At 50.2% G+C, this 23,819-nt stretch overlaps 1 protein-coding gene across 1 annotated transcript in view; it reads right to left on the bottom strand.

Annotated features, from left to right (window-relative positions):
* The window catches only part of PLXNA2 (plexin A2), a 216,672-nt gene that overhangs the window by 64,155 nt on the left and 128,698 nt on the right, over positions 1-23,819 (bottom strand). The window contains exons 5-9 of the mRNA XM_030872914.2: positions 14,731-14,831; positions 11,490-11,613; positions 9,607-9,760; positions 8,477-8,573; positions 5,058-5,172 (exon numbers count right to left, since the gene is read on the bottom strand). Coding sequence (XP_030728774.1) covers positions 5,058-5,172; positions 8,477-8,573; positions 9,607-9,760; positions 11,490-11,613; positions 14,731-14,831 — 591 coding nt within the window. The remainder of the gene's footprint in view (positions 1-5,057; positions 5,173-8,476; positions 8,574-9,606; positions 9,761-11,489; positions 11,614-14,730; positions 14,832-23,819) is intronic.

Below are 23,819 nucleotides of genomic sequence, written 5' to 3' on the forward strand. Positions count from 1 at the left end.
AGACATGGCTGGTGCCCAGGTACACTCTCTTCTCCCTAGGAAATACAGGGAGATACAGACTCTTTGGGTTGTGAGATTGTTTTGGTGAATATCTTGAGGGAGCAGCGAGTCTTAGGTGGAATGGCAGTGGTGAGGGCTGAAGGCAGGTGCAGGAGAGCCGGCAGCCTGAACATTGCCAAGCTGTTGGAACTTCGATACCTCTGGGGCTTTAGGAAGGTGATGGGTTTCATTAGCTACAATAAGGCCACTTCCAAGCTGTTTGCTTCTGTGAGTACACACCCATGCATGCACACAGTTCCTGTCCTAAGAACAAGAGAACAAATAATCATGGTAGGCTTCTTCTGCAGCATGTGAAGACTGTTGTGAGCACTGTTAGAATCTCCATTGCTTCTGCAGACCTGCCCAGTCTCCTGAATGACCTCGGTAGGTCATTTTACTCTGCCTTCTGCCTCTAGGCTAACTGGCGGCAGGATGGCCCTCCTTGGCAGCAATCTGAGTTTCTATCGAGATGAGCAGATGTCCTGTTGGGGAACATCCCAGGGGAGGGGTGAGCTGCGGAGGAGGAGACACGACCGGAGGGAGGGCAGGACCCTGGCACAGCAGCCCTGTGTACGGACCTTTGGGCCGCATGAGCCACCCTGTTTAGCTGTGCTTCTCCAGCTTTGAGCGCTGGGGACCCTTCAGCCCTCAGAAACGACTTCTCCCATGTGGAAATGACATTATCTTCACCAGCTGGACTTCAAAGAGACAGAGCAGCCAGCATCCTGGGAAGCTAATCGGATTTATTTGGTTCTATCTTTCCTCTGGGACAGGGCGTAAAGAAGATATGTGTATCTACATCTCACAAGGCCTGGTTTAGCCATGGAGGGAGATGAGCTTCTAAAGCTGAAAGCCATACATACTCCTGTGCACACCCACTTGCAAACACCATGTCACACCTTGATCCGGTCCAGGGAGGCCCAGATTTCTGGGACCCCATCAGAGATCTGCTGTGCTCTGAGTGGGGGAAAGGTTTGGCTCGTTACCTTAAAAGAGCTCAAGAGACGGTTCAATTGAAATTCAGCTTCCTCATCTATAAAATGGGGCCTGTGATACCTGACACCCCTAGACTGCAGGCAAGAGGGACATGAAGGTCTGTTGTAAGTGGTGATAAACTGGGTTAACCACGTTAACATGACTACTGCATACTTCTCGCATGTGTACGTGAACACAGGGTCGGAGGACTTCAACATCCTTAGAACCAGCTTGGGAACATTGAATCATGACTTCTGCATTTATGTGAGGATCATAGGAAAATGATTTAAACGTATCAACTTATTCATCTATAATAGAATCCTCTTCATAGAGTAGTTAAAATTAAATGAGATAAAAATGTGCATGTATAATGTTGTATATATAATAAGCACTCAAAAAATGTTAACTACTAATACTTTTATTTTTAATTGCATTCACTCTAGCACAGTGGTTCTTGGTTATCGGGACTAAGTGTGGGATTGGTCCATCAGCCCTCTGGAAAGAAGTAGGCAGATTCATCTCATGTCCTGGTTGCCTTTGTATCTGGAAGTAGCACTACTGACTTGTATTCCATGGGCAATTTCTGCATCTGTGGGGATGGATTTGTGAGGGTCCCTCATGACCCACGGTGCAGGGCTAGGTTGAGGTTAGACCCACAAGTGTGGCTGCGACCGTGGAAATAGACAAGAGGACCAGTTCTGATTTTCTGGAGAAAGCATCCTGTACTCTGCCTTTTTGGATGCCTGAGTTCTCTGTAGCCTTGGGCAAAACCCCCAATTTTTAGCATCTTGGTTACTACATCTGTCAAATATGAATTATGTGAAACTGAAGGTCTGTTGTGAGAATCAACTGAGATGCCATATGTCAGTGGTTCTCAATCTTCAGCCTAATCTGGGATGAGGCCCGAGAATTTGAATTTCTAACAAGTTCCCAAGCGATGCTGATGCCACTGGTCCCCCCATCCCCCACCCTCCTGTCACATGTGAGAGAAATGCAAATGTGTGATCCATTAATGTTACTATACACACCAATGGAGCTGATCAGTTATACATTGCTTCTAGGAAGAAGACAGATGTAAAAGTTTGATTCAAAGTTGGGGGGCCCTTACTGGAAGTGGAAAAGAGATATTCTAGGAGCCCCAGAGAGGCACCTAAGGGATTTCCAGTCCCCAGAAGAACCTGAGGACATAGGCAGGACTCTTTTTTTTTTTTTTTGCGGTGTGCGGGCCTCTCCCGTTGCGGAGCACAGGCTCCGGACGCGCAGGCTCAGCGGCCATGGCTCACAGGCCCAGCCGCTCCGCGGCATGTGGGATCTTCCCGGACCGGGGCGCGAACCCGCGTCCCCTGCATCGGCAGGCGGACTCCCAACCACTGCGCCACCAGGGAAGCCCTAGGCAGGACTCTTAACTGAGTAAGGGGAACCTCGCTCGAGCCGGCCATGTGCACTTTTGCTGTTCCCCACATTTTCAGGAACGGGGTTCCCCCCCAAAGCAGAGCTTTGGACAGGACAGAGTGGGGTCTGGGAGCTGTTTGCTGAGAAAGGACACGGGAGTGGCTGTGGCCCTGGCAACCTCCTCGGAAGTTGCGCCCTATTTCCTTTCCTGAGTAAACTCAGGAGCCCCAGAGCACCCTCGCCCACACCCAGTCTCTGGGGCCCTGCTGGCTAGTGCATGCCAGCAGGGCGAGGGGGAGGTGACGGAGACAAAGGCATCTCTCTCACCTCAAGGAACAGACATTAAGGGAGGAAATGAAAAAGGAGATGGGAAGCCTCTGGTTTTCCCCGCAGGGCTCTTTCAGTATTAATTTAATCCTGACTTGGGATGGCAACAGCTTCTCCCAGGCCCAGTCCTCTGGAATTCTTGAGTCACCCGTGGCTGAGAGGCAGCTGTGTTCCAGTGACTTCTAAAGGGTGAGAGGGAGGTGGCATGATTTCAATTAGCCTCTGGGCCTCAGCCCTTTGGCCTCCACACGGGACAGAGTTACTGGTCTCGCTCGGGCTGACACCTCTCCTGCCCTCACTCCAGCTGCCCGTTGGGCCCTGTCAGGCTTGGCTTCGGGTTTCTCTTTGCCCAGGGGAGCCGGCAGCCAGATGGAAGTGAAGCAGCTGCTCCTTCTAGTCTGGACCTGCGCATCACCCTCTCCCTCTGCACTCTGTGGTCCTCCTCGATTTATTTTATTAACAAACTTCGGAGGCCACTGTGAAGGTCAGTTTCTGAGACTGTTTACCATGACCTTTCACTGCCCACCCTTCATCTCTGCACAGCCCTGCCCTGGCCTCCTTGCCTCCCTAGGCCGATCTTCTATTGACACCCAAGTTGGGTGTCCTCTCCCACCATACCCTCTCCCACCATACCCTCGGCTCATGCATGGGTCCTTTCCTCTGGGTAAGAAGATTGGCCTGAAAGCAGTCTCATCCTCTTGCAGAATCCCAGGGCTGGGGTTAATTTCCGGTGTCCACTAAGACCAGGCTGGCACTTCCTGGTCAGCTACATCAAAGCATACAGACTGGCCAGAGGAAAAGCCTTCCTTGAAAGGTTTTCAGGGCACTAGGTAACTGGTTCCATCCTGCTGAGGCATCTGTGGTTGGGTCTGCCTTAAATACCGCCTGTGGGCACCATCTGTGTGTCTCTCATTCAAGACAGGCAAACTCCATTTTTTCTGGCTGAATGTAACACATATTGTTTCAGGAGCTCAAAAGAATTCATGGTCACGTGTGTGTGTGTGTGTGTGCGTGTGCGTGTGTGTGTGTCTGGGAAACCTTTCAAGGTCTACTTTCTTCTTAAATTAAAAATTTAAAAAAATGTAGCTTTACTGAGGTATAATTGACAAATAAAATTATAAGGTATTTAAATTGTACATCATGCTGACATGTATATCAAGGCTTACTTTCTCGTGTTTATGCATGGAAGCAACCAGTACTTCTACCCAGATTAGGAGACAGAAAAGACTCTATTTCTTGAAATCTTAGACAAGTAGCTCCAAGGAACACTTCCTATTAATGGCATTTGGGTAAAGTGGTCATTGGTTCCTCTGTGCTTTCATGCATGCCTGCTACAGACTTTCACTGAAAAAGGCACTGAGGATTTAAAGATAATATGTAATCCTTGCCTTTAAGGAGCCTGTAGCCTAGTGCAAGAGGGAGATATATAAAGGCCGTAGCAGTATTTGCAAATGCTACACTGTCACTTATTTACATTTGCGGATTTTCTAAAAGGTGGAACGAGAGGTGAATGTATATTTATACATATGTGCATTTGTGGGAATACATAAGGTCTCTATAGTTGTTCAAACTCACCTACTGGTCACTCTGGGGCATGAAAAACATTAGACACTGACCCAGTAGGCTCCGTTGTCCTAAGGCCTGCTATGAATTTGTAAGAAAGTCAACCTCAAGGAAATATCATTGGGTGTGATATTCATTGGAAAGAGAAGAAATCTGATATTGCACTGTGTTGATGACAAAAGTGGGTCTGGCCTGAGGGATGGCACTTTGACTACACAAGAAAATGGGACTTTTAGCAAGGCCTGGTTCTTTTCACCAGCTGACTGCCTCTCTCTTCTGCAAGGCCACCCACACAGTCATACACCAGAGTCAAAGAATCACTGAATTTTAGACTAGGAAGGGAGGTTGGCATGAAAGAGTGGCTAAGAGTGAATGCTCTATTGAACTAGACGATGTCTGCAGCCAAGCAAAGGGCTTAGACTCAGAGAACAAACGCCATTCACTACACTCTTCTAGACCATGGGGCCTGTTCGGTTGGATATATTTCCTCTAAACTTTCAGTCTCAACCCTCAGGTCCCCTCAAGCTTTTGAATGCACACAGTCTTAGGAGTCTAGCAAATACGGTACACTTCTCCTTCTCTGGGGTATTTGCTGCCACTTTTTTTAGCTCTATAATACCAGGGCTTTCTAACATCTCTGGGAGGAAGACCAACATGGACCAGGGCAAGGAGTTGGCCACGCCGTTGGACGGACCATCTGAAAAAGGAGGACCACTCAGATTCACTGGGGCTGCTGTTGCGCCAGGGTGAGCTATGCTTACCTCTGAAATGTTGATCCGGCCCTCCTGGAAGGAGCAGGTGGTGGGGTCATGAGTACAGAGGTTTCGGTATTTGCACCAATGGCAGCGGAAGGCGCTGTTGACACAAGACAGGCACCTGCAAGGATAGAGACAGTAAGAGGCAAAGAGAAGGCAGCAGACAGGGAAGGTAAGGGTGCCTGGTAGCCCATGCGTCATGATGGAAGTCTGTTATCCTAGTCTCACTCTCAGAGGGGTAGGTTGGTGGGGCATCCCCAGCCCTGAGAATGGTGGCTTATCCCTCTAAGATGTTCACGGGACCAGAAAATTGAGAGAAAAATGTGTTCAGAGCGGGAATCATGTAACTTAGAAACCGGTGGTGTGCTAGAGCTGGTCTGTATCAGCTCATGACAGCCAATTATTCATATTTTCAGGAATTTTACAAGCGGTTGGCATCATGATAGCAGCTGGAAATTAGCCATGGAGGGAGTATTTATGCCATAGAAATTGGAAAATGCCATATAATACGTTTTCCCCCTGATTTCTGGTGGTTAAACATTTGGCAGCATACCACCACTTATAAGACAGAATCGCCGGGGTGGGATGAATTGGGAGATTGGGGTTGACATATATACACTAATATGTATAAAATAGATAACTAACAAGAACCTGCTGTATAAAAATAAATTAAAAATAAATAAATAAAGACAGAATCGCCCAAAGAGCGCAGGGATAGAAATTGGGCAGGTCTGGTTTCAGTTTTGCCTCTGCCACTGCCACTGAGGTCACCCTGAGTAAGCACTTTACCTTCTGACTCGGAATCTCTTCATCTGTCTGTACTAAGACTTTCCCGTCCACTCCATGGGGTGTTTCGTGTCAAATGAGATAATGTATAGGACGTGATTTGGAAAAGTATTAACAATGCTAAATGTATTATTTTTAAGTGCTTAAATCACCTGTTATTTCAAGCTCTTAAATCACATTGGAGTGTTAATGATTGGTTCATACCACCTGTGTTTCTGAGTTTTGGGGGAGTAAACGGTATTAAATGATAACTTTACCCCACTCTCCAGGTAGCCAGGCATAGATAGCAACAGGCTATGTGTGTGGCTTCTGCCTTTCTCCCCAGGGTGAGTGAGCACTTCTTTCTCTCTGGTTTCCCCTGGAGGCTGTGTGTATTATCTAGGTTCTCTGTGTGTGATCAGACCACTGTCAGGCAAACAGGTTTTGCAGGTAGGGTTGTTCTTCCTGCTTCTTGCCAGATCCTCTAGTCTAGCCTCTCACAACTAGACCAACCTGGAAGGGACACGGCCAGGTCTGCAATCTGGCGCCACCTGGTGGGAGCTCTGATGACATTTGGGCGGATGGGGCTTGATCCAGGGGTCACTGGCTAATACTCCACAGTGGATTGGGTGCGTTAGCCCATCTACACTTCTTCTCCATGCCAAATATTTTTATCCCCTTCTAGATATGCCCCTAGTAATTTTGTTCCTGAACCTAGCCCAGATGGATTGCTTCTTGCTAACATCTTATGATTCAGCAAGTAAATCATGAAAATGGACCAAGGATGATGAGATCAGGGTTTTAGAACAGGTTCTTCCATTGGCTAATTTTGTGACCTTCGTTGCAGCACTTATACCCTATGGGTCTCAGCGTACCATAGTAAAAGGAAAGAATTGAACTTGACTCTGTGATTTTTAACTGTGAACGCCAGGAGTAAAGAAGGGTAAGATAGTGTTTTGCAATAAAATGGAATCTTTAGTGTCAAGGATACCTGCTTTGTTTTTCTGCTAACACTTGTTGCCTGTGACAGCATCTCCATTGCCATGGCAATATGGTTGAAAGTGGTGACATCACACTGAGTTGCCATGGAGATGTGGATGCTCTCACAAACAATGTATTCCTTCACTGCTGTGTTGTGGGAAGTTCACTTTCCAAGATGCTTGCATTTCCCAACAAAATGGGATTGGAATGCAGTGGGTAAGGGGCAATTTTGTTCATTTCAGCTTCAGCCACATACTGCCCTGCCTTGCTTCCTCCCAGGCCATTTTTACCACTTGTTCTGTCTTTCTCAGCACATCTATTGATTTGGCCAAATGGGGCTCAGGTACGTCTCTTTCCTTAGCTACTGTGGAGACCCTAGAAATCTAGAAGATGATTCTAATCATGAAAAATCAAGACCAGTAAAGAGGAGACTAAGGAGGCTCATTTGCCTATTTTGATGGCTAAATTCCTTTAGGGCTTAGCGGCAAACAGACCCTCTCCCCACATGGACTGCTGGGCCCATCGTGCCCACAGCCTAGACCCTCAGACTTGATACTGCTGGAGTTCTCAGGTTGTTCCTGCCCTGGGCAATGGGAAGGATGGGTCCATAGAATATTCTCAGGTACTGCTCCTTCTGGCGTGGAGCCGTTGCTTGATCTCTCTCCTTGTTGATTGACCAGGGTCACATGGCCCTTATGTGGCCCTATTATAGAGACGTGTTTCCCTCTTTCTAAATCTAAATCTAAATGGTGCATGAGTTTCCAGATGGTATGGAAGGAGTCTCAGTTTCACTTCGAGAGAGGAACCAGCAGAAACTAAGTATGGGTCTCTCTCTCCTCCACTCCTGGTCCTGCTTTTTACTTATGAAATGCTCCCAGCTTCCTGAGCAGCTGTTGGATCTCACAGCCAAGGGCACTCAGTTGGTAGGCATTCTGCTGCTGGAGATGGCTGGTGAGGTCAGCTGGGCTGCACTTAAGCCCCTCTGAGGGCTGGTGGTTGGGTCTGGTTTTCCCCTCCTCCTCGAAAAGTTGAAGGCTCAGTTTGGACCACGGTATAGTTTAAAGCTTCCTCTCCCTCTCCCAGCCTGAGTCTTTTATTTGAGTGCTGGGTGAGGCTATTTCCCCATCTCTGAGTCCCTTCTTCATGTGGTCATGGATGATGTGTCCAAGCTCCACTGGTTGTCAGTCTCCATGTTCAAATCCACCACCAGTCGGTATAAAATGGAGAACTTTTCTTCTGGGTCCTGAGCCATGACCTTTGTTTTTACTTCAAACCCTCTTTTAACTCTTAGTTTGAGAGTTGAGGGTAGGGTGTGTTGCAAGGGAGACCGAATGAGATCAGAGGCTGTGGAGAGTGAAGCCATTCGGTTTAATATAACTGAATAAATGGAATATAACTGAAAAGTAACCGTTATGGAGAGCTTACTCTCTTCCAGACAATGTGCCAGGTCCAACTGGGAGACTGTGAGGTGAATACAATATGATTCTTGTTCTAAGGGAACTTAGAAAAACCCCACACTCATATCCAGACCCAGGGCAAGACTCCTTCTGGCCTGGCCCTGCCGTTACCTGCTTGCTCACTAATTTCTCCCGACCTCATCTCTATAGAAGGACGTTGGTCTGCGTGATCCTCTGGCTTTGATACTGAACAATTACTAGTGCTGCGAGGGGTGTGCTTACAGTTGGTGGGCGCTGCAGTTGTAGAACTTGAACTCGGTGCCGACGAATATCTTGCCTGTCTCCTTGGATCTAAGCTGCAGCTCTAGCCCAAACCAGTCTGGAAAAAGGAAAAAAACAGGAGAGGGTTACAAATCTGGGGCACAGTGGAGAGACTGAGGGTAAATCATTCAGCTACTCCAGGGCTCCCCTGGGGCACCGATGGTAGATGGAATGTCCTTGAATCTTCTTCCAAGAGACTCCCTTTCATTCTGCTGATGACCAGCCCATCACTGAGACCCAGATGCCCCCAGCCCCTCTCTTAGGGAGGAGGTAATGGATCAGATCCCACAGAGTCCCCTGTTTGGTCAAATATGTACAGTTACTGTCAGAAATATCAGGTCACCGATACAGAATAAGAATTAAAAAAAGAGAAATAACAGAACAAAATTGGGTCATTTGTAGAGATGTGGATGGACCTAGAGACTGTCATACAGAGTGAAGTAAGTCAGAAAGAGAAAAACAAATATCGTATATTAACGCATATATGTGGAACCTAGAAAAATGGTAGATGAACCGGTTTGCAGGGCAGAAATTGAGACACAGATGTAGAGAACAAACGTATGGACACCAAGCGGGGGGAAAGCGTGGGTGGTGGTGGTGGTGGTGTGCTGAATTGGGAGATTGCGATTGACATGCATATACTGATGTGTATAAAATTGATGACTAATAAGAACCTGCTGTATAAAAAAACAAATAAAATTCAAAAATTAAAAAAAAAGAAATATCAGGTCAAAAGCTCTGAAAGCCCCCAGTTCTATGGAGAGAACCCACTGAAAACCACTGGCTGAAACCACTGACATTCCTCGAAGGGAAGGGAAGTCTGGAAAAAATCTTTATGCACTGTGCAGGCTTAACCCAAATGGGAGCAAGGGATTTCCCTCTTCCTGAATTTTGCTTTGGGGCATGACAGTTTGCTTTCAGACTCAAACAAGTTTATAAGCCCTATTGGTATCTGGCATAAGGAGACCTAGTCAGGCAACTGTCAGTCAGTCTGTGCTGGTACTTGCCACCCTGTTCCCTGGGTCCTCTTCTCTTGGCCACCCTGGTAGGGCAGCCCCTAGCATATGACTCTCCTGGCAGACACTTCTTACCTTGATCCAGAGGGATGACAGGGACAACCTTGGGCCCTGGTGAGATGCAGATGACCTGGCTCCCAGATACCTGTCCCTCTACCTCTGTCAGGTTCCCAAAGGCACAGGAGATGCCCGCAGACAGATCAGGAGCATCACTCACGACCAGGCTGAGCTGTGGGAGGAGCAAAGGGATAATGCTGTAGGAAGAGCCCTTGGGGCTCAGGAGACCTGGGCTCCAGGCCCGGCCCTGCCATTGCCCACTTGCTCACTCATCTCCACTGACCCCATCGATAAAGAGGATGTTGTTTCCAGGTGATCTTCTACCTTTGACACTGAACAATTACAGTAGCACTGCGAGGGGTGTGCAGGGCCAATGGTCTTTATTATTAATACCGTTAATTTTTCAGTCTTGTCCAGCAGCAGAAAGCACTGGGGGGAGGGGAAGGGAGGGATGCTAGGGGGAAAGGTCCCAAAACCCATCTCAGACCCAGCTCATTTTGACATGAAATCATGCAAACTTGAAAGCAAGTCATGAGCTGAGCCCTTCACAAATAAGCCTTAGCCCTGGATCATAGGAGAACACGTATCACCAGTCTGCAGGTTTATAAGGAGTTTACCGGGTTGGTGAAAGACAGCTGGCACCTCAGCCTGGCTGTCATTTAGGGTCTGCTTGCCAAGGTGGTGGGTTTCCTAGAGTTTCTATTCTCTGTTCCTCTCTGGCTCTCTGCCCCCTGACAGCTCCCCTAGAGTAGGGCAGTCGCCTCACAAGGAGTTTAGGGGATCAGAGGAAGGCAGGAAGTGAACACTAATGGCTCAGATGATGCCTGCTGTTTCTTAGGGACCCAGTGATCTAGGTCAGTGGTTTGCAGGCCTTTCAAGTTTGAACACTCTCCTTTGAATGGTAAAAATATCACAGAGTATCAGAAGAATCTGTTGATTGAGAAATCATTTAATGGTAAAACGCTGCTCTGAATTCAGTGTACTTGGAAATGGGGTTGTACTAAGTGACCACAATATAGTATCTAAGTGGTATTTGAAACAACAGGTGAGAAATGTGACTCCCAGTGGGGAGTGCCCATGAGGGTCCCTGGTGACAACACCCTGCAGCCTGCAAGTGGCGAGTCCTAGCGGAGGGAGGTCTCCCTTTGTCATCCCACCTGGCAGGGATTTCTTAGTCACAATGGCTATCACCTAGCCTTTCTATACATTTGTTTGCTGCTGAATCTCTGCCCCAGTTTCGTTTCCATGGGGCTGAGAGACTTAGGTACAAACTCTGCTGTTTGTTCCCTCAGCTCCATGGGAGCCAAAACCTCCCGGTGGGGATGAATGAACGCAAGTCTTGGAAGGTTCATTAACTAATTAACATTTGTGAATGCTCATATAACCTCCAGAATGAAATAATCCTGCAGGGCCTGAGGACACGAAGTATTTGGGGTTGCAACTCGACAGGTGGTTAAGGACCATTGTATTCTCTTTAATAGTCTAAGCACATACTGCGAATTAAGTCTCGGTCTCTCTGTGTCTGCCTGTCTGTCTGTGTCTCTCTCATATACAAGCACAAAGGCAACTCCAGGTTTCTGTGAGACACTGTATCAGGTGGACGATTGAAATACACCATATACCAAAGAATGGCATTGGATTGCATTATGTTGTAGCTGTTTGTTACTAAATGCAAAATCTAGATTTACAAAACAGATCAATAGGTAATGAATCTGCAAGGGGCATGGCGAATGACTAGGCCCTTTACAATAAGAGTTACCATAGTTTTCCTACAAAGATCAAGTTTCCTCGGAGCATTTAAAGTGTGAGCCATTTACATTGCGCAAGTGTTAAAGGAACACACCCACACTCGTGCGGGTCCCACACCCCACGCCTCCACCCTTCCGGATGAGTTTACTCACCAGCCGGCTGTGCTCAGACACGGAGATGCTGCTGGGATGTACCTCGAGGCTCATGCACTGGCTGATGCTGGCAGCAAATCGATTAGGTTCCCAGGCCCGCTGACACTTGTCCCTGCGGGAGCACCTGCCACAGACACAGATCCACAGGCGGTCAGGCCTCTGAGACCCATCTGTTGGAGGCTCCAGGGTCCCCTGAAGGTAAGTGAGGAGGCTTTGCTGCTCTGAGGCCTGTGTCCGTCTTCTCATGACAACATTCACTTATCCCAGAGGGCCTGGTGACTCCCAGATGGTCTCTATTGCAGTTAAAGTCAGACTAAGAGAAGTGGGATTGACCGCCAACACAAGAGATGCGGTTTAGACATAAAGAATAGCTCTAGAGGGACGGCACCTTTACGGGAAACTCGGTGAGTGAGGGAGGGAAGGTTGGGGACGTGAGAAGTAGCAAGCAAGAGGCTAAAAATGTGAACTCTGGAGCCATGATGCCTGGGCTCTAACCCCAGATCTACAGCCTACTAGCTGTGGCCCCTTGGACAAGTTCCTTAATCTCCCCTCGCCTCAGTTCCCTCAACTGTAGAATGCCGAGGTCAATCATAACACACTACCTCACAGGCTTGCTGTAAGCATTAAATGAGCTAGTGTTTAGAAAATGGCCTGTTCTTAGCCCTTCTAAGAACAATGTTAATGATGATGATTCTGAATATTATTATTCTCCTCCAGGGATATTTAAGAACCTGGACAGGGTCTTAGCTGTGTGGGACAGCATGCAAGTGATCTTGTGGCTGGATTCATAGCTCTCTGAAGGCAGGGACCATGTTTTATGCATTGAGCTATTCTACCTGTCCATGGTATATTTTCAATAAATGTTTGTGGTGGGAAAGAGAGAGACAGACAGGGAGTCGCAGGCAGGGTTGCCCCTGTCAGAAGGCACGTGTGGCCGCTTCTCCTCACATCTTCATCTCTGGTTCTTGGCTTCTCTGCCTACAGCAGCAGGTGGGCACTGTGATGCCTGCACACAGGGGCGTCTGGTGGCCACTTAAGTCACATGGGAACATGCTCCAGGGCTGGTGCATCTCCAACCAAAGAGCCAGTGGGGACACTACAAGATACCACAGCCAGGCTGAGATTCCCACCCGAGCTCCCCCCAAAGTCCCTCCTCCCTCTTCCTTTCCAGGCACATAATGGATCTAAATATGAATGCTGTCAAAGAAAAGAATTATTGAGGTTTAAGTGAATCCTTAAGATAGCTCTAAAGTGAGCTCTTGACTGGAGCCTTTATCTCATTGACTCACTGAAATGGCTCTTTTTTTTATCATACTATATATGGCAACAGCCCTAACAGAGATAAATAGCCTCTGAGACAATAACGCACTTGCAAGAGCAAGGCATACAGAAGACACAGGAAGGTTTCAAATCCCCCCCCGGACCCAGAGGCTCCTGAGCAATTTCTCTCAGGCCTCTGCCTCCATTAAAAGCCAGTGTGTGGGCCTGGCAGCTGGGGTCGTCCATCCACTCATTCCTGTTACCCAGGCAGGCGGATGGCGACAGGTGGGAGGACACGGCCGGAGGGGCTGGTGAAGATGAGAGGGACCAGAAGAAGAGAAACCTCTGGGTATAACCAGGAGGAAACTTGCTCCCCATGTGCTCTTGGCAAACAGAGCTGCTGGAAGGAGAGGTGTGCCCTGGCAGGTGATGACAGGGAAGGAGCTCAGACAGCAGAGGAAATCTGAGACTATCTTCATGTGGTCCAGTCATTCTAGGAGCCCCAGCTGACCTGGCCCAGGAGGATGACGGGGTGGTCTGGGGCCTCCGGGAGACTTGGACATCGAGGCTAGATTGGCAGGGAGAGCAGGGAGTGGGTAGTATGGCCGGATCTACCCACCGCCGCACAGTGAGAGGGCAGGTAGCCCAGGACAAGGCCTGAAGCTGGGAGTGGCTGCCAGATTCTGTGGAGAAAGAAATCCCCTTGAGGTGAGAGAGCCTTCTGGCTGTCAGGCCAGCCTCACTGAAGGGAACCCAATTGTAGCCACCTTTGCCATTCTGGGGGCATTGTGGGAGCAGCGTCAGTTTCTTTACCACTGGTCTGGCCTAAATGGAGACTCACTGTCCGGGTTCTGGTGACAGCGTTTCTGGCAAGACTTCTGGAGGAGGCCCTTACCTCCAAATCTATGCAGGGAACTCAGTATCTGTGGGCTCAAATCCAGTCCGGAGTTTGCATCTGTGAGGTGCCTGCTTCCCTCCCTCCCTCCACAGCCCTCCCAACACCTGCTGCAGAGGCTGGAAGCCAAGAGCTATTGTGCGGGACCCTGAACTCTGGCCCTCCGCCTCCGCCTCCACCCTAAACTCTGCACATTTTATGGGGATGCTTTGCCGGCTGGCACGGAGCCAAGGAGTTTCCAACTCCACTGGGGAACAGAATTCCTAGCCAGCTCCTGCCTTTGGAGTTTTCACCCTCTTCTCTCCCTCTGGGGCACTTCGAATCAGGAAGTTTAAGTGCGATTTTGCATTTCTATTGAGCTGGTATTCAATGGCAGGGGATGTATCTGAATAGGGATGTGAGGCCAGTTGGAGTGAGATGCAGACTTCTTGGAATCCAGAATTAATGAGGCCAGAAGGGTCCTCCCAAGGCTTCTGTGTCCATAACAATTATTTTGACTTGTGTAGCTTATCCTGAGCTTCCTTATTGCCAAAGCATTTATTATTTCATTTAATCCTCACAGCTCACCTGCGAGGTAGGCATTACCCCTATTTAGCGATGGGGAAATGGAGGCCCACAGCTGGCAGTGGACCATCCTGGGTCACACAGCAGCTAACTGGAGTCCAAGCTTCCCAACTCTAGTGCAAACTCCAGGAAGGAGGCACCTCGTTCAGGCTACACTGAGGAGCCTCTTGGGAAACCTAGAGATTCTACAACTTCCCTTGTGAGCTCTTGCAACACCACTACCCTTCCCTGTAGAAAAGGTACAGACTTCAGAGCTGGCCAGGGGGGGAGGGGGTGGGGGATCAGATTTTGGAGGTGAAATGAAAAACAGAGAGGCAGAGGCACTGCACTTAGAAAGAAAGCCCACACACGGCCTCTTTTCCTCTTCCTGTTCTCAGCACTCCAACCACGATGAGAATGACTGCTCAGAAGAGGGAAATTCCTCTCTCCCTATGAACTGATGTCACATCCCTCATCAACACTCCCAGGAAAGTACCTGGTTTTCTGCATTCCAGGCTTTTTTCCAGAATGCGCCAAACTTACATGTTGTGCAGGGCACACCAGCCACAGTGAGGGTCCCCCGAGCTCAGGCACTCCCCACAAGTCGTGTACTGTTCACAGGATTCCACAGGGACCCTGGTGATCTGGCCAAGAGGGAAAAGAGAGCAGGTTAGATCTGGGAGTGACGCCTCGCAGAGGTGCGTTCAGACTCAACTACACCTAACCACACTTGCACTGTCACCACCCCTAAGAGGTGACAGTGGGGGTGTGTGTGAATCGGTGGCCTCAGTGTTCTCATTTGTTTTCCCTGCACGAGGCAGGTACAGCTAAGAGGCCCCAGGCTTCTTGCCTTTGCTGGAGGTGGAAGCAAATCCTCCAGTTTCTCTTTGCCTGCACTAAAGTCCTCCGGAGAGCTGGCCCTGCTCCTGGCAAAGGCTGAAAATGGTTAACTCTGTTGAAAGGCTATTGAGTGCCACCAACTCGTCTCTGAAGAGCTTTCAGCTGGGCTTGGGCTGAGACATCCTGCCTGCACAGAAAACATTTAAAAAGGGAGAGAAGGAGAAACTTTTCCTATCAAATAATATTCATCTAATGGCATGGTCTTTTTACAGCCAACCAAACATACCACCTGGATCCAATTATCCCATTCTCTGATGCCTGCATTCAGTTTCTCTAGTAAATCTCTCATCCTTTGAAAAGTCTGGCTAAATGGGAACAGAGATGAGCTGCCTGTCTTGCTGGGGAAAGTGGGAATGTACAGATGAAGCCCCTGCCCCCCAGAGGATGTGGCCTCCTCCTGGCTTCCAGGTGGGGCCCTGCGGGGACACGGGCCAGGCCTGTTTGGTCATTACTCACCCTTACCTGCTTAGCAGGTGTGACATTAAGGCCAGGCAAAGGGTCAGAAGATTGAAGTCTTGCATTTGGTATGTCCTAGGTATCTGTTACTGGCTGGGGCTGGAGGCTGCTGGGCTGGGAATGGAATCTCATTTGTCAGGGCAGAGAGGTCCCCCACCTACTGGATGTGCGAACCCAAGTGGAAACACAACCTGCGGTCCAGCGGCACAGTGGTCTGCCTCTAGCAGGGGGACAAAGGATCTGACGGAGTTGCCTTCACAGCGTGCTCCTGAGAGGCTCGGGATGGAGTCTAATACTGCTCACCCGGCAACTGTTTATCAGATGTCACTATGAGAGGCTCCGGTGCTGTGTGATAGAGAAACAGCAGCGAACAGGACCCAGATCCTGCCCCCCGGAAGAGCACGCAGCCCAGTAGGAGTTGATAATTACAAACCGAGACCTGCTCTACACTGTGCTCGACATCCATTGCAGGCAATAGGCGTGTGCCCTGGGGGCCTTGGCACCTTAAAGGAGGGCCGTCCAGCACAACCTGTCTGGAGGAAGGGACCAGCCGAGTAAGGGTGAATCAGGGTAACAGTGGGCCCAATGCAGATGCCTGGAAGGGCATTCCTAGCTGAGAGATTATCACGAACAAAAGGAATCATGGGGCTTCCCTGGTGGCGCAGTGGTGGAGAGTCCGCCTGCCGATGCAGGGGACACGTGTTCGTGCCCCGGTCCGGGAAGATCCCACATGCCGTGGAGCGGCTGGGCCCGTGAGCCATGGCCGCTAAGGCTGCGTGTCCGGAGCCTGTGCTCCGCAACGGGAGAGGCCACAACAGTGAGAGGCCCACGTACCGCAAAAAAAAAAAAAATGTAATCATGGCTAAGTTCAGCCTAACTCAAGTGTGGAGTGTATACTGGATGGGCGGCTGAGAGATGAGGCTGGTGGCATGGAACCAGGGGCCAGACAACGAAAGGTCTTGGGTACCAGCCCCAGGAACCTTCCTTCTCTCTGTTGGGTGCCCCCCACACCCGCTCATTCTCCCCACATCATAAACACTTAACATTCTGAATTACAAAGCTTTTCTCTGAGTGACGTGATCAACTTTAAGCATCCCTAACTTCCCTTTAATAATAAAAATACAAAATGCAGAAAGCATAAATATAAAATCTTGCAATTCAGTGAAAAAAGTGATATTCTAAATGGAGGTTGGGGGAGTAGCTGATTTGAAATAGTTCATGCGGAATAGGTCCGAGGGTTGAATTGACTCTATGTCCAATATGACCTGACAGGGTGATGTCATAGCTAAAGGGGCTAATTCGATCATGGGCTGCATTAATGGACATGGTGTCAGGATGGAGATGATCTGAGTTCCCAGTTCAGGTCTTTGCAACCTGCTCTAAGAGGAGGGTTGTTCAACCAGAGAAACTTTCCAGAGGGTGGTCACGATGGGGTGGGACCCAGGTGTGGCATCTGAGGTACAGCTGATAGACCTGTATGTTTATTTAGGTCAAAGAAGTTGAATGTCAGGGTGGCCGTGGAAGCTATCTGCCACTGTTTGAAGGGCGGCAGTGTGGCTGCAATAAGACTCATGGGTGAAAAGTTCCAGGAAAGCTCGAAAGAAGAAAGTCAAGGTTGTCCACCAGTGCACAGACCTGGCTTCCAGCAGGGACTCCCTTCCGTGGGACGTGTAAGCAGAGTCAAGGTGACATGTGTCTGGGAGGCTGTGGAAGGTATTTCTGCCCCCGGAGGAAGGCTGCCCTCGTCCTTCTAACTCTGACATAGGGATTCTATTTCCCACAGTTTGCCTAACTCCTTCCTGAGACTGTTCATTTCTGTCCTGAATGACTTGGACAGTTCAAAGATCCAGCCACGCCACTAGCCACTGATAGCACCCCACTTTAAGGAGCAACCATTGACCCCTGACTCACGTCCTGTGATTCCTACCAGAAGCACCTTTCCGGCAGGTGCCTGCCAGACGCTCTCCCAGCATGCCTCTCCCGGGCCTGGGACTCTCGGCCCTTCAGGATATCTGTGACCCTAGCCACCTGGGGGGCTTCCGCCAGCCCCCTCCAACCCGCCCTCGGAGGCCTGAGAGCCGCAGCCCAGTGCCCGGCCTCCCTTTCCTGGGTTTCGGGCTCCGTGTGAGTGATGTCTGCATCTGGCTGGAAATTAAAACAACTGTCTGCATTGCATTCGGCCCGTCTGTCAAAACACAGCCCAGCTCTCAGCAGCTGGGGAAGGGGGCCCTGAATGGGAGCAGTGTCTCCAGCAACAAAGCCCACTTTCACGCCAAGTGCCGCAGAGATAGTGAGAAGCCTGTTCTTCTCCAAACGTGAAACCAACAGCACAACTATTTTTCCTGTTTCCTGGGCCCTCCTGGTGGGAATTTTTTTTTAAATACACTGAGTTGAAGAGCAAAGTGAAACAGGAAACTTATAAGGGGGGTGGTTCCTAAAATTTGAATTATTCTCTTCTCAAAGACCTCATAGCCATATGCAAGCCAGAGGAAAGAAATGTCACAGGGACTGGAGGGAGGCCCTCAAAGTCAGGTGTTTCCGTGGGTGCTCTGTCTTTCCTATAATCATGTGTTTCTGTATTCATTCATCAACCCATATTCATAGATCATGTCCTACAGAAAGACCAGGGCTGGGCACCTTAGGGGAATAAAATCAACAGCAACATTAAAACACAGCCATCACCTTCAAGTTGCAAACAGACTAGCAATAAAAACAAGAAAAGTGTTGTGTGTTCTAAGAGAGGTATTGAAAGAGGGCTGAGGCAATTCAGAGCAAAGAAAATACTACTTCTACATCTACGCCGTCCAATGTATGGGCCCGTGTGGTCACCAGCATCTGGAATGGGGTTAGTTCGAATTCTAGTCCTTAGAGATGTGCTCTAAGGACACCGGATGTTGATGGCTGAGCACGGAAAACAAGAATGTAAAATAATTTTTTATTGACACATGTTGAAAGGATAAAAATTTAACAAATATTGAGTTAAATAAGATCTACTATTAATTTCCACTGTCTCTTCTTACTCTTTAATATACGGCTGCTGGAAAAGTTAAAATTACATGCGTAGCTGTGTGGACGGCACTTTGTCATCATGGGAGAGCACTGCTCTAGATGGGAGTCCCAAGAAGGCTTTGTAAGGGATGTGGCCTGGGTCCGGGTCTTCAAGGGTGAATAATATTTATACAGATGAAAAGCGTCCCAGGTGGAAAGAACCACATAAGCAAACACAGGAAAGCAGAGTTTCTTCAGAAAACGTTGCATGAGGGTGAAGAGTGATGGGTATAAATATGGAAAGGTAGTTTTGGGTTAACTTGGGAAGGATGGAGAAGGCCACAGAGCTGGAATACATGATGTCTGTAAGCTCTCCAGCCTGTCACTCCTTGGCCAAAAGAATGTCCTCCATGAAGAGGTGGCCCGAGCTCTCAAACCAACATCCTTGGCATTACCTGTGAGCTTAAGGGGCATAAAAATCCAGAGTCCACTGGGTTAGAACCTCTGGGATGGGGCGGGGCCTGAGAAATTGTTCCAACAAGCTCTCCAGGGGATTTTTTTTTTTTTTTAAAGAAAATGTTGGGGGTAGGAGTTTATTAGTTAATTTATTAGTTTATTTTTGCTGTGTTGGGTCTTCGTTTCTGTGTGAGGGCTTTTTCTAGTTGTGGCGAGCGGGGGCCACTCTTCATCGTGATGCGCGGGCCTCTCACTATCGCGGCCTCTCTTGCTGCGGAGCACAGGCTCCAGACGTGCACAAGCTCAGTAGTTGTGGCTCATGGGCCCAGTGGCTCCGTGGCATGTGGGATCCTCCCAGACCAGGGCTCGAACCCGTGTCCCCTGCATTAGCAGGCAGATTCTCAACCACTGCACCACCGGGGAAGCCCCTCTCCAGGTGATTCTTATGAGAACCACTGGTAAATGGGACCTCATGTCTTGGGAAATCTTTTTAAGTGTCAGGCCCTGGGGCCATGAAGAAATAGAATCAAACTCTGCCTAGGGACTACGAAAGGAACTAGTGGAAGGAATTAGACTGACTCAGGAGGAGGAGAGATGGAGGTTAGCCTGGGGACTGCTTTATAGCCAGGGAGAAATTGGTTCTAATATCTCTGAGTCTATGGAGGCCCTGAAAGACCAAGTTCAAACTTCTGGGGTCAGGGGCCACTTCACTCTGCAGCAGGCGAAGGCGGGCACTTGCTCTAGGACCTGGTGGGCGGGGGAGGATGGGGAGGGGATGGGCATTGTCCCGGGAAGCTGGAGAAGGCAAGGGAGCTTCTCCTGTAGAGTGTCAACCGTGTGAGGCGGCTTTGTCAGGGCTGACTCAGAGTTTAATGGGACACTCAGTGGCACTTTAATTAGCGTTTGTTTATTATGATTGTGCTTTAATTATGCCCGAGGCTCCCCACCCCCTCTGCTCCGAGTGCTGGGATCGGAGGGTGGCTGCATCGGCAGAGGAATGTGGCGGTGAGGCGCCTCCAATGGAGGACGCCCTTCTCCCACCTGCCTCCACCGCCTTCTCCCCAGGACCAGGGGACCGCTCCGCACTGGATTCCCCCCACACGCTTGGCATTCTTCTCTGCTTGATCTTATGTCTTGTAATTACACCTCTAATGAATATAACTGTCCGATTAAGTCATTTACTGAAGAAACACTCTTCATGAAAGGTGACTCGTACTGTGTTCTTGTCTCCTCTGACCCCAAGGCCCCTCACCTCCAGTGCCTCCCTTGGCCTCAGTCTGTGAGGTTGACGTACGTGGGAAAGAGCTCAGCAGGGGTGCAGAGTTCGGAGTGGTTCTCTCCCCCACCCAACTCCCTCCCCTTTAAGGACACTGGTCAGCCCACAGGGTGCAGCGCCCCGCACAGCAAGGGATGTGATATCAGATTATCATCGGCTGTGGGGACGAATCACCAAGGGACCTGCTGGAACCATCCTCCTTCCTGAAGATGTTGAAGGACAGGGCACACCCACAGGGCTTGGACTACCCAGGGTGAGGCCCCAAAGGCCTCTGTGGCCCTGGCAGTTACTATCAGCCTGGAGAGTCACTACCATCAGTTGCAAACCCATCACTCTTCAGAGAAGAGTTCCCTGGTGCTGGACCGAGGGAGGAGCCCTTTTGTGCGTAAACCTGGGGAAAGAGAATCAAGGTTGTATCTCTGCCACCCTGTGTGGACTCCTAGAAGGAGCCACCTTGGTTCTGAGAATCTGGGGGCAACTATCGGAGAAGCAGCTGAGTTGAAAGCAGAACAACACAGAGGATTCTGACCATGGGTTGTGCCTGGGTGCCATGCGGTCCTTCAGTATTTACAGAGCATTTATGTTGTGTTAAGCTCTCCATTAGGCATCGGGTGACATTCTCTGTCCCCCTGGGGCCCATGGTTTGGCTGAGGACAAAGGAAACAGGATCATCTTAATACGGGAGTATAGATGCCGCAATAGAGGTATAATCAAGGGACAGTCGTGGCTCAAAGGCCAGAGCTTGAAGGTTCTCCTCAGGGAGCTTTGGCATGGGCACTCTGTTCTAGGGGCTGAAGGATTCCTTTGCAGTCATGCAAAGAGAGAAAGGGAGAGAGGGAAGGAATAAGGGAAAGCTGTTCCCCAGGCTGGTAGGGCCCCTTGGGGACAGAGCATTTAATCCCCTGCTTCTCTGGAATCTGCTCCCCCCTGCCAGATGGTACACCTGTCCCCACATGTGTCCCCTGCCTCCAGACACAAGGAAAGAAACAGTGGCCTTCTCAGTGGCTGAGAGCCAGGTGGCAGGGGGTGGGAAGTGACGGAGCCTGGGTGGAAGCATGCAGTTGGCCTGAGCTACAGCCTCCTAGTCCCCAGGGCCCGGAGCAAAGTGCACGGCAGCTGAAATGCAACTGGCTCCCCACACCTCTCTCCTTTCCTTTGTATCTTCTCTTGGTGGTCCCTCCCTGCCAGCCCAGCCTCTCTCCCCTTGGAGTTTGTAGGGTCTTAACACCCAGTTTCTCCTCTTTTTCCCAAACCAGATCTGTTTTCAAGAAGCAATCTGATGCTCATTTGCATTCACAGCTGAGGGCAGACTGATGGGAAGCTCCACCAGGGCTGGTGTGCGGGATGAGCTCCGCGGCACAATCACAACAGATGCCGATGCCCAGAGAGGGTTTTAGCACTTTCTGAGCGCTTTCACACCCCTTATCTCATTTGATCTGCACAGTTCCCTTGGGATGAAGGGAGGTTAGGGATCCATTTGTTCCACCAGGAAATAGAGGCACCCAAAGGTCTGGCTTAACCCTGGGCTCTGTCTCACAGTGAGTGGAGGTGGCCAGCTGCAGCGCGTCCTCCGTGGCCCGTGGTGATGACATGTCATAAAGGATCTTTCTGAGGAAAGGAGGGACAGGGGGTTCAGGGGTTAGTTCCAGGAGATGGAGCTGGGGCCAGAGCAGGATTCAGGAGGCGGGAAGCAACCAGAGGGCAGGTGAGGCTTTGGTTTCTCTGACTCCACTCCTCCTAGGAGCTGGCCAGCGCCCGGCAGTTGTTACCTGTTCCCATGGGTGGTGGGAGGAGTCTCTCTTTTTTTTTTTTTTTTTTTTTTGCGGTACGCGGGCCTCTCACTGTTGTGGCCTCTCCCGTTGCGGAGCACATGCTCCGGATGCGCAGGCTCAGAGGCCATGGCTCACGGGCCCAACTGCTCCACGGCATGTGGGATCTTCCCGGACCGGGGCACGAACCCGTGTCCCCTGCATCGGCAGGCGGACTCTCAACGACCGCACCACCAGGGAAGCCCTGGGAGGAGTCTCTCTTCACTGCTTACCCCGAATCTTGTCAGCCCCGTGGCGAACAGGTACAACCAGCACTGGGAGGTCTGAGAGCTTAGGGTTCTGCCTTCCCCGTACACCCGCTGGGGCCAGGGTTCACAGTCCTCCCAGGGAGAGGAACATGGGCAGATGGTCAGGGAGGCCAGGCCAAGGCCCCAGCCCTGGTCAGTTTCTCTCAGGCACCCAAGCCAAAGTGGACCCCCCGGGAACAGGCCAGGCTCCCCTGGCTCTAGACGTGCCTCACACTATGGCCCCTTTGAGTCAGCAAGACTCCACAGAATAATACCTGCATCCTGTCTCCTATCCTTTACAGGCAAAGAGCTGACTGTCAACCGGATGCCTGAAACAGCATCTTAATCTAATTCTCCCCCGCTGGGTGTGCTTGGGGGCAGAAGTGAGATCGCCTCCTTGGATCTGCTCCCCAGGGATAGGGGGAGAAGCGAGGCGGACTGAGGCCTCCTGCCTGGCACCGCCTTCCTCTGAGCCGGGAAGTTGACTGAGCTTGTCCAAGGGAATGAAGCAGCAGGAACCGTTTATCCTGCACCTACTGCACGCCAGGCACTTTCCCTGTGTCACCTCACCTAATCCTTACATCAGCCTTGCAGGCGAGGGATTAGGCCCACCTCACTTATTAGAAAACCGAGTCTTGGGTTAAACAAACTGCCCAAGTTGCGTGCCTTGTAGGTGGCGGAAGCAGAACTGGAGTCCAGGTTCATCCGACTCCCAGGTTGAGGTGGTGCGGTGGAGGCACAGGGAGCAGTAAGGAAAGGCCCCTCTCCTGGCGCTGCCCCCAAGGGCGGGCTGTCAGGGTCCCCTGGCTTTCTCCTGGAGGTCAGGGCCCAGCGCTGTAATTACGCTTCCTTCCTGGCCACTGCCTGCCTCTTTCTCACTTTTCTCTGGTTGCTGACAGCGATTCAGCTGGTGCATCTGGAGCCAGACAACACAAGGGATGATGTGAGAGAGTGAGGGAGGAGATGGGTTGGTGGGGGTGAGGATGCCCTGCTGGATTTTTTTAAAACCTGCCAGGGCCGTAACAGTAATGGACATGACTCTGAATGGGTTCCACAATCTCCATCCTGAGCCTGCTCGGAATGTCAGGGCCCTCAGTCGGCACAGAGTGGGGGCAGTGGAGGTGGCAGGGGCCTCCTGTCCTGGTCTTGCTATCTGTTCGCTGGGAGGCCCTGGGCAAGCTGCTTAACCTCCTCAAGCCTCCCTTCTTTATTTTTAAAGTGGAGATAGCAATTCCCGTCTCACCTGTCCTGCCTGTTCATCAGGGACCAGGGCACCTCTGAGCTCCTATTTTCATCTTCAGTTCTCCCTACGAATCAACTTCCCAGTAATTAATGTGAATGACTCAGTATTGTTTGTTCCCAGGGTTAGGTCCAGTTCTTTAAAAATCAATAGTCATGTGTGAGAGCACCTTAAATCTCCATAAAGTAAACACCAACCCAGCCCCACTGCCCCTCCTGGGGGCTGTGAAAGTCACATGATCAATATCATTAAGAAGGAGA

Source organism: Globicephala melas, chromosome 1 (assembly GCF_963455315.2).
Source record: "Globicephala melas chromosome 1, mGloMel1.2, whole genome shotgun sequence".
NCBI classification, from domain to species: domain Eukaryota; kingdom Metazoa; phylum Chordata; class Mammalia; order Artiodactyla; family Delphinidae; genus Globicephala; species Globicephala melas.